At 53.6% G+C, this 13,658-nt stretch overlaps 1 protein-coding gene across 1 annotated transcript in view; it reads right to left on the reverse strand.

The window, feature by feature from the left end:
- The window catches only part of fars2 (phenylalanyl-tRNA synthetase 2, mitochondrial), a 34,952-nt gene extending 32,975 nt beyond the window's left edge, over window positions 1-1,977 (reverse strand). The window contains exon 1 of the mRNA XM_072461778.1: window positions 1,671-1,977. Within this exon, the coding sequence (XP_072317879.1) occupies window positions 1,671-1,945 (275 nt within the window). The 5' untranslated portion in view covers window positions 1,946-1,977. The remainder of the gene's footprint in view (window positions 1-1,670) is intronic.
- Between the last annotated feature and the right edge of the window lie 11,681 nt (window positions 1,978-13,658).

Below are 13,658 nucleotides of genomic sequence, written 5' to 3' on the forward strand. Positions count from 1 at the left end.
GAACATGCAGCTGTGCAGGGGGAGGGGCGGGTGACCGATCAAACCTCAAGAAGTGAGCATTTAAATCATTTACCCACTGTAGATCCCCCTCTGTCTGGGCAGGGGGGATTTTGAAGCCAGAGATGGTTTTCAGGCTCCTCCACACTCCCTGAATGTTCTTCTGCTGCAGCTGCTCCTCCATCCTCCTCTTGTAGCCGGCCTCAGCCTGCCTGATCTTCCTCCTCAGCTCCTTCTGCACAGTCCTCAGCTCCTCCTTGTTCCATGACCTGAAGGCTCTCTTCTTCTCCTTCAGCAGAGCCTTCAGTTCACGGTTAATCCATGGCTTGTTGTTTGGAAAACACCGCACCGTCCGGGAGGGAACAATGTTCTCAAAACAGAAGTTGATGTAGTCCGTGATGCACTCTGTGATGGTGTTGATGTCCTCCCCATGTGGGTCATAAAGCTCAGTCCAGACAGTGGTGCTGAAGCAGTCCCTCAGAGCCTCCTCGCTCTCAGCAGACCACATCCTCACCTCACGGGACACCACAGGCTGCCTGCGCACGATGGGGTCATACACAGGCCTCAGATGTACAAGGTTGTGGTCCGAGCTGCCCAGGGGAGGGAGGGGGGAAGAGGAATAAGCCTCCTTGGTGTTGGCAAAAAACAAGTCCAATGTTCTATTGTCTCTGGTGGGGCAGGTAACATACTGGGTGTATGTTGGTAGAACAGAAGAGGGAGAAGCGTGGTTAAAGTCACCAGAGATGAGGAAGAGAGCCTGTGGATGCTGTGTTTGCAGCCTACAAGTGCAGGAGAGCAGTGCTTCACAAGCATTTTCAGCATTGGCAGACGGGGCCACATAGACTGCGATCAAAATCACATGTGAGAACTCCCGGGGCAGATAATATGGCCTCATGCCAATAGCCAATAGTTCAATATCCTTGTTACATAGCTGCTCCCTCACTGTGCAGTGTTCGGGTTTGGACCAGCTCGTGTTCACATACACCGCCAGACCTCCACCTCTTTTCTTCCCGCATTCTCTCGTTCTGTCTGCCCGCAGCAGATGAAAATTGTCCAAACCTACAATAGAGTCTGGCATTTCTGCTGTTAACCAGGTCTCTGTGAAAATCAAGACGCTGCTGTCCCTATACATCCTCTGGGACCGCATGAGGCTCGCTATTTCCGTCATTTTATTTTGAAGGGACCTCACGTTACCCATGACTACGGCGGGAACCGACTTCCTGTTTTCTCCTCTCTTCTCTCGGAGTTTACGTCCAGCCCGTCTGCTTCGTTGCGTTTTCCTTAGGATGTCCGCCGGGATAACGTGACGATCTCCGGGTAAGACGGAGTAAGTAGTACTACATGTGTGTAAGTAGTACTACATGTGTGTAAGTAGTACTACATGTGTGTAAGTAGTACTACATGACGCTCAGTAATTCACAGTTGATGATTGTGTAGTTTGTGACTCGAATAGTGGTTTGTCCTGACAAATTGCAAGATTAGCATTAGCGTTAGCATTAGCTATTTACTTTTGCAAATACTGAAAAAAAGTACAGTAAGTACAAATGTGAAAAGCAACAATCCTGATATGTGTCTGCTTTATGACGCAGACACTCCATAATCATACTTTAATCAGACCCGGTTCAGGCCCGGTTCAGGCCCGGTTCAGGCCCGGTTCAGGCCCGGTTCAGTACCTGTAGAAGTGCTCTTTGATTCGTTCCTTGATGATCCAGAGCGGATGATGTTGCTGATTGTGTAAATTGACTCCGACTTTCTCCAGGATTTTGTTGGTGACGTTGGTGAAGTCGTCTCGAGGGAAGCTCCGCCCCTGCACTTGCACATCCTGGCCAATCAGGGGTCTGGGGGTGGGGCCATCAGACAGGCAAGCTGACGGCTGGTTGAAGGAGGCGGGACGGCACAGGAGGGGGCGGGGCTTCAGGAAGTGCGGGAAAATGCGACGTAACCTCATCGTGAGGCGTCCATCAATCTGAGACACAAGCAGAGACATTCAAACTCACGTGTCTGTACCTGATGGTCAAGCGTCTGTACCTGATGGTCAAGTGTCTGTACCTGATGGTCAAGCGTCTGTACCTGATGGTCAAGCGTCTGTACCTGATGGTCAAGTGTCTGTACCTGATGGTCTAGTGTCTGTACCTGATGGTCAAGCGTCTGTACCTGATGGTCAAGCGTCTGTACCTGATGGTCAAGCGTCTGTACCTGATGGTCTAGTGCCTGTACCTGATGGTCAAGCGTCTGTACCTGATGGTCAAGTGTCTGTACCTGATGGTCTAGTGTCTGTACCTGATGGTCAAGCGTCTGTACCTGATGGTCAAGCGTCTGTACCTGATGGTCAAGCGTCTGTACCTGATGGTCTAGTGCCTGTACCTGATGGTCAAGCGTCTGTACCTGATGGTCAAGCGTCTGTACCTGATGGTCTAGTGTCTGTACCTGATGGTCTAGTGTCTGTACCTGATGGTCAAGTGTCTGTACCTGATGGTCTAGTGTCTGTACCTGATGGTCAAGCGTCTGTACCTGATGGTCAAGCGTCTGTACCTGATGGTCAAGTGTCTGTACCTGATGGTCTAGTGTCTGTACCTGATGGTCAAGCGTCTGTACCTGATGGTCAAGCGTCTGTACCTGATGGTCAAGCGTCTGTATCTGATGGTCAAGCGTCTGTACCTGATGGTCAAGCGTCTTTACCTGATGGTCTAGTGCCTGTACCTGATGGTCAAGCGTCTGTACCTGATGGTCAAGCGTCTGTACCTGATGGTCTAGTGTCTGTACCTGATGGTCTAGTGTCTGTACCTGATGGTCTAGTGTCTGTACCTGATGGTCTAGTGCAGGGGTGTCCAAACTTTTTTCACCAAGGGCCGCATTTTGAAACTTAAACGGGGCAAAGAGCCACAAACAACTTGACAATGTCAAATTTGTTGAATGACAAAGTGAATCATTCAAAATTTGGCATTTGACGTAATTGCGACGAGCCTCCACACCTTTAATTAGACCTAGAACACTAATATTAGGTTGGTATGACATCAATATGCCTGAATTTTCCCAATTTCACCGTAAAAAGTACTAGTTTTTGCTGTTTGGGCCGACATAGTAGGAAGCTGGAGGGTCAACAAAAATTGGTTTGAGGGCCGCATTTGGCCCCCGGGCCCTAGTTTGGACATGCCTGGTCTAGTGTCTGTACCTGATGGTCTAGTGTCTGTACCTGATGGTCTAGTGTCTGTACCTGATGGTCAAGCGTCTGTACCTGATGGTCTAGTGTCTGTACCTGATGGTCTAGTGTCTGTACCTGATGGTCAAGCGTCTGTACCTGATGGTCAAGCGTCTGTACCTGATGGTCAAGTGTCTGTACCTGATGGTCAAGCGTCTGTACCTGATTGTCTAGTGTCTGTACCTGATGGTCAAGCGTCTGTACCTGATGGTCTAGTGTCTGTACCTGATGGTCAAGCGTCTGTACCTGATGGTCTAGTGTCTGTACCTGATGGTCAAGCGTCTGTACCTGATGGTCAAGCGTCTGTACCTGATGGTCAAGTGTCTGTACCTGATGGTCAAGCGTCTGTACCTGATTGTCTAGTGTCTGTACCTGATGGTCAAGCGTCTGTACCTGATGGTCTAGTGTCTGTACCTGATGGTCAAGCGTCTGTACCTGATGGTCTAGTGTCTGTACCTGATGGTCTAGTGTCTGTACCTGATGGTCAAGCGTCTGTACCTGATGGTCTAGTGTCTGTACCTAATGGTCAAGCGTCTGTACCTGATGGTCTAGTGTCTGTACCTGATGGTCAAGCGTCTGTACCTGATGGTCTAGTGTCTGTACCTGATGGTCTAGTGTCTGTACCTGATGGTCAAGCGTCTGTACCTGATGGTCTAGTGTCTGTACCTGATGGTCTAGTGTCTGTACCTGATGGTCAAGCGTCTGTACCTTATGGTCTAGTGTCTGTACCTGATGGTCTAGTGTCTGTACCTGATGGTCAAGTGTCTGTACCTGATGGTCAAGCGTCTGTACCTGATGGTCTAGTGTCTGTACCTGATGGTCTAGTGTCTGTACCTGATGGTCTAGTGTCTGTACCTGATGGTCAAGCGTCTGTACCTGATGGTCAAACGTCTGTACCTGATGGTCTAGTGTCTGTACCTGATGGTCTAGTGTCTGTACCTGATGGTCTAGTGTCTGTACCTGATGGTCTAGTGTCTGTACCTGATGGTCAAGTGTCTGTACCTGATGGTCTAGTGTCTGTACCTGATGGTCTAGTGTCTGTACCTGATGGTCTAGTGTCTGTACCTGATGGTCTAGTGTCTGTACCTGATGGTCTAGTGTCTGTACCTGATGGTCTAGTGTCTGTACCTGATGGTCTAGTGTCTGTACCTGATGGTCAAGTGTCTGTACCTGATGGTCTAGTGTCTGTACCTGATGGTCTAGTGTCTGTACCTGATGGTCTAGTGTCTGTACCTCTGTATCACGTGAATCACAACAGAAACAAAATAAATCAGTCATAAAGTGAGGACCACCATCATCTACAGCAGCTCATGATGCTAACGCTAACGCTAAAGAAAGTCATGTCTAAAATCTGATCATTTCCAACTGTTGTTACAGTTACAGCTCCGTCTGAGCGGCTCCGTCTGAGCGGCTCCGTCTGAGCGGCTCCGTCTGAGCGGCTCCGTCTGAGCGGCTCCGTCTGAGCGGCTCCGTCTGAGCGGCTCCGTCTGAGCGGCTCCTTTGGGACGCTGGACACATCTGGAATTTCTGTCACATTTTATGTTGAGATGTTTTGAAAAGTGAATTATAAATCATTCTGACACATGTTCACTTTGTGTAAAGGTCAGACAGAAAAGAACCTCTGTCCTTCAGAGTGACAAATCCACTGCAGGAGTCGAACCCACCACCTCCTCATGAGAGACAGACAGCAGAACAATGCAGGAGTCGAACCCACCACCTCCTCATGAGAGACAGACAGCAGAACCACTGCAGGAGTCGAACCCACCACCTCCTCATGAGAGACAGACAGCAGAACAATGCAGGAGTCGAACCCACCACCTCCTCATGAGAGACAGACAGCAGAACAATGCAGGAGTCGAACCCACCACCTCCTCATGAGAGACAGACAGCAGAACCACTGCAGGAGTCGAACCCACCACCTCCTCATGAGAGACAGACAGCAGAACAATGCAGGAGTCGAACCCACCACCTCCTCATGAGAGACAGACAGCAGAACAATGCAGGAGTCGAACCCACCACCTCCTCATGAGAGACAGACAGCAGAACCACTGCAGGAGTCGAACCCACCACCTCCTCATGAGAGACAGACAGCAGAACAATGCAGGAGTCGATCCCACCACCTCCTCATGAGAGACAGACAGCAGAACAATGCAGGAGTCGATCCCACCACCTCCTCATGAGAGACAGACAGCAGAACCACTGCAGGAGTCGAACCCACCACCTCCTCATGAGAGACAGACAACAGAACCACTGCAGGAGTCGAACCCACCACCTCCTCATGAGAGACAGACAGCAGAACCACTGCAGGAGTCGAACCCACCACCTCCTCATGAGAGACAGACAGCAGAACCACTGCAGGAGTCGAACCCACCACCTCCTCATGAGAGACAGACAGCAGAACCACTGCAGGAGTCGAACCCACCACCTCCTCATGAGAGACAGACAGCAGAACCACTGCAGGAGTCGAACCCACCACCTCCTCATGAGAGACAGACAGCAGAATCACTGCAGGAGTCGAACCCACCAACTCCTCATGAGAGACAGACAGCAGAACCACTGCAGGAGTCGAACCCACCACCTCCTCATGAGAGACAGACAGCAGAACCACTGCAGGAGTCGAACCCACCACCTCCTCATGAGAGACAGACAGCAGAACCACTGCAGGAGTCGAACCCACCACCTCCTCATGAGATACAGACAGCAGAACCACTGCAGGAGTCGAACCCACCACCTCCTCATGAGAGACAGACAGCAGAACAATGCAGGAGTCGAACCCACCACCTCCTCATGAGAGACAGACAGCAGAACCACTGCAGGAGTCGAACCCACCACCTCCTCATGAGAGACAGACAGCAGAACCACTGCAGGAGTCGAACCCACCACCTCCTCATGAGAGACAGACAGCAGAACAATGCAGGAGTCGAACCCACCACCTCCTCATGAGAGACAGACAGCAGAATCACTGCAGGAGTCGAACCCACCACCTCCTCATGAGAGACAGACAGCAGAACCACTGCAGGAGTCGAACCCACCACCTCCTCATGAGAGACAGACAGCAGAACAATGCAGGAGTCGATCCCACCACCTCCTCATGAGAGACAGACAGCAGAACAATGCAGGAGTCGAACCCACCACCTCCTCATGAGAGACAGACAGCAGAACAATGCAGGAGTCGAACCCACCACCTCCTCATGAGAGACAGACAGCAGAACCACTACAGGAGTCGAACCCACCACCTCCTCATGAGAGACAGACAGCAGAACCACTGCAGGAGTCGAACCCACCACCTCCTCATGAGAGACAGACAGCAGAACCACTGCAGGAGTCGAACCCACCACCTCCTCATGAGAGACAGACAGCAGAACAATGCAGGAGTCGAACCCACCACCTCCTCATGAGAGACAGACAGCAGAACCACTACAGGAGTCGAACCCACCACCTCCTCATGAGAGACAGACAGCAGAACCACTGCAGGAGTCGAACCCACCACCTCCTCATGAGAGACAGACAGCAGAACCACTGCAGGAGTCGAACCCACCACCTCCTCATGAGAGACAGACAGCAGAACCACTGCAGGAGTCGAACCCACCAACTCCTCATGAGAGACAGACAGCAGAACCACTGCAGGAGTCGAACCCACCACCTCCTCATGAGAGACAGACAGCAGAACCACTGCAGGAGTCGAACCCACCACCTCCTCATGAGAGACAGACAGCAGAACCACTGCAGGAGTCGAACCCACCACCTCCTCATGAGAGACAGACAGCAGAACCACTGCAGGAGTCGAACCCACCACCTCCTCATGAGAGACAGACAGCAGAATCACTGCAGGAGTCGAACCCACCACCTCCTCATGAGAGACAGACAGCAGAACCACTGCAGGAGTCGAACCCACCACCTCCTCATGAGAGACAGACAGCAGAACCACTGCAGGAGTCGAACCCACCACCTCCTCATGAGAGACAGACAGCAGAACCACTGCAGGAGTCGAACCCACCACCTCCTCATGAGATACAGACAGCAGAACCACTGCAGGAGTCGAACCCACCACCTCCTCATGAGAGACAGACAGCAGAACAATGCAGGAGTCGAACCCACCACCTCCTCATGAGAGACAGACAGCAGAACCACTGCAGGAGTCGAACCCACCACCTCCTCATGAGAGACAGACAGCAGAACCACTGCAGGAGTCGAACCCACCACCTCCTCATGAGAGACAGACAGCAGAACAATGCAGGAGTCGAACCCACCACCTCCTCATGAGAGACAGACAGCAGAATCACTGCAGGAGTCGAACCCACCACCTCCTCATGAGAGACAGACAGCAGAACCACTGCAGGAGTCGAACCCACCACCTCCTCATGAGAGACAGACAGCAGAACAATGCAGGAGTCGATCCCACCACCTCCTCATGAGAGACAGACAGCAGAACAATGCAGGAGTCGAACCCACCACCTCCTCATGAGAGACAGACAGCAGAACAATGCAGGAGTCGAACCCACCACCTCCTCATGAGAGACAGACAGCAGAACCACTACAGGAGTCGAACCCACCACCTCCTCATGAGAGACAGACAGCAGAACCACTGCAGGAGTCGAACCCACCACCTCCTCATGAGAGACAGACAGCAGAACAATGCAGGAGTCGAACCCAGCACCTCCTCATGAGAGACAGACAGCAGAACCACTGCAGGAGTCGAACCCACCACCTCCTCATGAGAGACAGACAGCAGAACCACTGCAGGAGTCGAACCCACCACCTCCTCATGAGAGACAGACAGCAGAACAATGCAGGAGTCGATCCCACCACCTCCTCATGAGAGACAGACAGCAGAACAATGCAGGAGTCGATCCCACCACCTCCTCATGAGAGACAGACAGCAGAACCACTGCAGGAGTCGAACCCACCACCTCCTCATGAGAGACAGACAACAGAACCACTGCAGGAGTCGAACCCACCACCTCCTCATGAGAGACAGACAGCAGAACCACTGCAGGAGTCGAACCCACCACCTCCTCATGAGAGACAGACAGCAGAACCACTGCAGGAGTCGAACCCACCACCTCCTCATGAGAGACAGACAGCAGAACCACTGCAGGAGTCGAACCCACCACCTCCTCATGAGAGACAGACAGCAGAACCACTGCAGGAGTCGAACCCACCACCTCCTCATGAGAGACAGACAGCAGAATCACTGCAGGAGTCGAACCCACCACCTCCTCATGAGAGACAGACAGCAGAACCACTGCAGGAGTCGAACCCACCACCTCCTCATGAGAGACAGACAGCAGAACCACTGCAGGAGTCGAACCCACCACCTCCTCATGAGAGACAGACAGCAGAACCACTGCAGGAGTCGAACCCACCACCTCCTCATGAGATACAGACAGCAGAACCACTGCAGGAGTCGAACCCACCACCTCCTCATGAGAGACAGACAGCAGAACAATGCAGGAGTCGAACCCACCACCTCCTCATGAGAGACAGACAGCAGAACCACTGCAGGAGTCGAACCCACCACCTCCTCATGAGAGACAGACAGCAGAACCACTGCAGGAGTCGAACCCACCACCTCCTCATGAGAGACAGACAGCAGAACAATGCAGGAGTCGAACCCACCACCTCCTCATGAGAGACAGACAGCAGAATCACTGCAGGAGTCGAACCCACCACCTCCTCATGAGAGACAGACAGCAGAACCACTGCAGGAGTCGAACCCACCACCTCCTCATGAGAGACAGACAGCAGAACAATGCAGGAGTCGATCCCACCACCTCCTCATGAGAGACAGACAGCAGAACAATGCAGGAGTCGAACCCACCACCTCCTCATGAGAGACAGACAGCAGAACAATGCAGGAGTCGAACCCACCACCTCCTCATGAGAGACAGACAGCAGAACCACTACAGGAGTCGAACCCACCACCTCCTCATGAGAGACAGACAGCAGAACCACTGCAGGAGTCGAACCCACCACCTCCTCATGAGAGACAGACAGCAGAACCACTGCAGGAGTCGAACCCACCACCTCCTCATGAGAGACAGACAGCAGAACAATGCAGGAGTCGAACCCACCACCTCCTCATGAGAGACAGACAGCAGAACCACTACAGGAGTCGAACCCACCACCTCCTCATGAGAGACAGACAGCAGAACCACTGCAGGAGTCGAACCCACCACCTCCTCATGAGAGACAGACAGCAGAACCACTGCAGGAGTCGAACCCACCACCTCCTCATGAGAGACAGACAGCAGAACCACTGCAGGAGTCGAACCCACCACCTCCTCATGAGAGACAGACAGCAGAACCACTGCAGGAGTCGAACCCACCACCTCCTCATGAGAGACAGACAGCAGAACCACTGCAGGAGTCGAACCCACCACCTCCTCATGAGAGACAGACAGCAGAACCACTGCAGGAGTCGAACCCACCACCTCCTCATGAGAGACAGACAGCAGAACCACTGCAGGAGTCGAACCCACCACCTCCTCATGAGAGACAGACAGCAGAATCACTGCAGGAGTCGAACCCACCACCTCCTCATGAGAGACAGACAGCAGAACCACTGCAGGAGTCGAACCCACCACCTCCTCATGAGAGACAGACAGCAGAACCACTGCAGGAGTCGAACCCACCACCTCCTCATGAGAGACAGACAGCAGAACCACTGCAGGAGTCGAACCCACCACCTCCTCATGAGATACAGACAGCAGAACCACTGCAGGAGTCGAACCCACCACCTCCTCATGAGAGACAGACAGCAGAACAATGCAGGAGTCGAACCCACCACCTCCTCATGAGAGACAGACAGCAGAACCACTGCAGGAGTCGAACCCACCACCTCCTCATGAGAGACAGACAGCAGAACCACTGCAGGAGTCGAACCCACCACCTCCTCATGAGAGACAGACAGCAGAACAATGCAGGAGTCGAACCCACCACCTCCTCATGAGAGACAGACAGCAGAATCACTGCAGGAGTCGAACCCACCACCTCCTCATGAGAGACAGACAGCAGAACCACTGCAGGAGTCGAACCCACCACCTCCTCATGAGAGACAGACAGCAGAACAATGCAGGAGTCGATCCCACCACCTCCTCATGAGAGACAGACAGCAGAACAATGCAGGAGTCGAACCCACCACCTCCTCATGAGAGACAGACAGCAGAACAATGCAGGAGTCGAACCCACCACCTCCTCATGAGAGACAGACAGCAGAACCACTACAGGAGTCGAACCCACCACCTCCTCATGAGAGACAGACAGCAGAACCACTGCAGGAGTCGAACCCACCACCTCCTCATGAGAGACAGACAGCAGAACAATGCAGGAGTCGAACCCACCACCTCCTCATGAGAGACAGACAGCAGAACCACTGCAGGAGTCGAACCCACCACCTCCTCATGAGAGACAGACAGCAGAACAATGCAGGAGTCGAACCCACCACCTCCTCATGAGAGACAGACAGCAGAACAATGCAGGAGTCGAACCCACCACCTCCTCATGAGAGACAGACAGCAGAACCACTGCAGGAGTCGAACCCACCACCTCCTCATGAGAGACAGACAGCAGAACCACTGCAGGAGTCGAACCCACCACCTCCTCATGAGAGACAGGAGACGCTGCAGTGTTTTGTCTCTGAGACATTTGTCAAATTCACACAAAAATCTGCAGCAGATTTTTACTGCAGCGACAGAGGACACTGCACCACAGGACCGGGACCAGGACCAGGACCAGGACCAGGACCAGGACCAGGACCAGGACCGGGACCAGGACCGGGAGGACCGGGACCGGGACCAGGACCAGGACCGGGACCAGGACCAGGACCGGGACCGGGACCGGGACCAGGACCAGGACCAGGACCAGGACCGGGACCAGGACCGGGAGGACCGGGACCGGGACCAGGACCAGGACCGGGACCAGGACCGGGACCGGGACCAGGACCGGGAGGACCGGGACCGGGACCGGGAGGACCGGGACCGGGACCAGGACCGGGACCGGGACCAGGACCGGGACCGGGACCGGGACCAGGACCGGGACCGGGACCAGGACCGGGAGGACCGGGACCGGGACCGGGACCAGGAGGACCGGGACCGGGACCGGGACCAGGACCGGGAGAGTTTGTTGTAATAAACAGCTGTAAATAACTCTTAAACACAGGAGTAAATCTGTGACTGAAGCTTCTAAAGTGTTTTAAGGATTGAAATAAGAAATACTCTAAATATTGATGATGTCTTTGTTCTAAAAGCTCTTTGTGTTTAGAGTCGGTTTAGTCCAGACAAACATGAACATCAGAGAAAAAGACTAAAAACAGGTCAAGGATTTCCCTGGACCAGAAAAGCCTCTGACACCCACAGAGAGGACCATCTGCTGAAGGACAGAGCCAGGAACACAACAGACCAGGTTTAGACCTGGTTTAGACCTGGTTTAGACCTGGTTTAGACCTGGTTTAGTCCTGGTTTAGTCCTGGTTTAGACCTGGTTTAGACCTGGTTTAGTCCTGGTTTAGATCTGGTTTAGTCCTGGTTTAGATCTGGTTTAGTCCTGGTTTAGTCCTGGTTTAGTCCTGGTTTAGACCTGGTTTAGACCTGGTTTAGTCCTGGTTTAGATCATGACGACATTATGGACAAATGACCCGATGACCAACAGAATCGTTAGCATCAGCGGCGTAAACGAGGTTAAAATGATAATCATCACTTTTGTTGGATAGAGCTCCCCCTGCTGCTCTCCTGTGGCATGACACTGTCAGAGAACACACTTTCACCATCATGAGTCAGAATAATCACATTTCACGTTTCCAGATATAAAAGAGCAAGTGTTTCTTCAGGTCTGAGGGTGCCTTTCCTCTCCGGGACAGCAGGGGGCGATGATGGGACAGCAGGGGGCGATGATGGGACAGCAGAGGGCTATGATGGGACAGCAGGGGGCGATGACGGGACAGCAGGGGGCGATGACGGGACAGCAGGGGGCGATGACGGGACAGCAGGGGGCGATGACGGGACAGCAGGGGGCGATGATGGGACAGCAGAGGGCGATGATGGGACAGCAGGGGGCGATGATGGGACAGCAGAGGGCGATGATGGGACAGCAGAGGGCGATGATGGGACAGCAGGGGGCTATGATGGGACAGCAGAGGGCGATGATGGGACAGCAGGGGGCGATGATGGGACAGCAGGGGGCGATGATGGGACAGTAGGGGGCTATGATGGGACAGCAGAGGGCGATGATGGGACAGCAGGGGGCGATGATGGGACAGCAGGGGGCGATGATGGGACAGCAGGGGGCGATGACGGGACAGCAGAGGGCGATGATGGGACAGCAGGGGGCGATGATGGGACAGCAGGGGGCGATGATGGGACAGCAGAGGGCGATGATGGGACAGCAGGGGGCGATGATGGGACAGCAGGGGGCGATGATGGGACAGCAGGGGGCGATGATGGGACAGCAGAGGGTGATGATGGGACAGCAGGGGGCGATGATGGGACAGCAGAGGGCGATGATGGGACAGCAGGGGGCGATGACGGGACAGCAGGGGGCGATGATGGGACAGCAGGGGGCGATGATGGGACAGCAGGGGGCGATGATGGGACAGCAGAGGGCGATGATGGGACAGCAGGGGGCGATGATGGGACAGCAGAGGGCGATGATGGGACAGCAGGGGGCGATGACGGGACAGCAGAGGGCGATGATGGGACAGCAGGGGGCGATGACGGGACAGCAGGGGGCGATGATGGGACAGCAGGGGGCGATGATGGGACAGCAGGGGGCGATGATGGGACAGCAGAGGGCGATGATGGGACAGCAGGGGGCGATGACGGGACAGCAGAGGGCGATGACGGGACAGCAGGGGGCGATGATGGGACAGCAGAGGGCGATGATGGGACAGCAGGGGGCGATGACGGGACAGCAGGGGGCGATGACGGGACAGCAGGGGGCGATGATGGGACAAAGACTTGAGTCAGGTTCAAATGTGCCTGAGTTCTGCTTTAAGCCCTTTTTAACACTTCTCTGTTGCATTGACATAATCGTCTAAATCAACATCCGATACGCTTCATTCAATAAAAAAGACTTGTGTTTTCCCCTCAGACCTCCTCGAGGTCCTTCTAAACCCAGCCAAGTCCAGACCTTGGACCAGCTCTGGTCCTGGTTTAGACCTGGTTTAGACCTGGTTTATCTCTTCTTATTTACAGCAGAACAGTCTGCGTTTGATTGTTCTAGTTTGTCTTTGTTTTTCTCTGGTGTTTCCTCAGATTATATAACCTCCTCTTCCTCCTCCTCCTCCTCCTCCTCCGGCTCTGCAGGCTCCAAATTTAACTCACCTCCCACTGTAAACCAGGTCTAAACCAGGACTAAACCTGGTTTGGACCTGGTTTAGACCTGGTTTCGTCCTGGTTTAGACTTGGTTTAGACTTGGTTTGGACCTGGTTTGGACCTGATTTCGTCCTGGTTTAGACTTGGTTTAG

The sequence above is a fragment of the Eucyclogobius newberryi genome, unplaced genomic scaffold (assembly GCF_026437365.1).
Source record: "Eucyclogobius newberryi isolate DKJ021-1_F unplaced genomic scaffold, fEucNew1.0.hap1 SCAF_312, whole genome shotgun sequence".
NCBI lineage: Eukaryota > Metazoa > Chordata > Actinopteri > Gobiiformes > Gobiidae > Eucyclogobius > Eucyclogobius newberryi.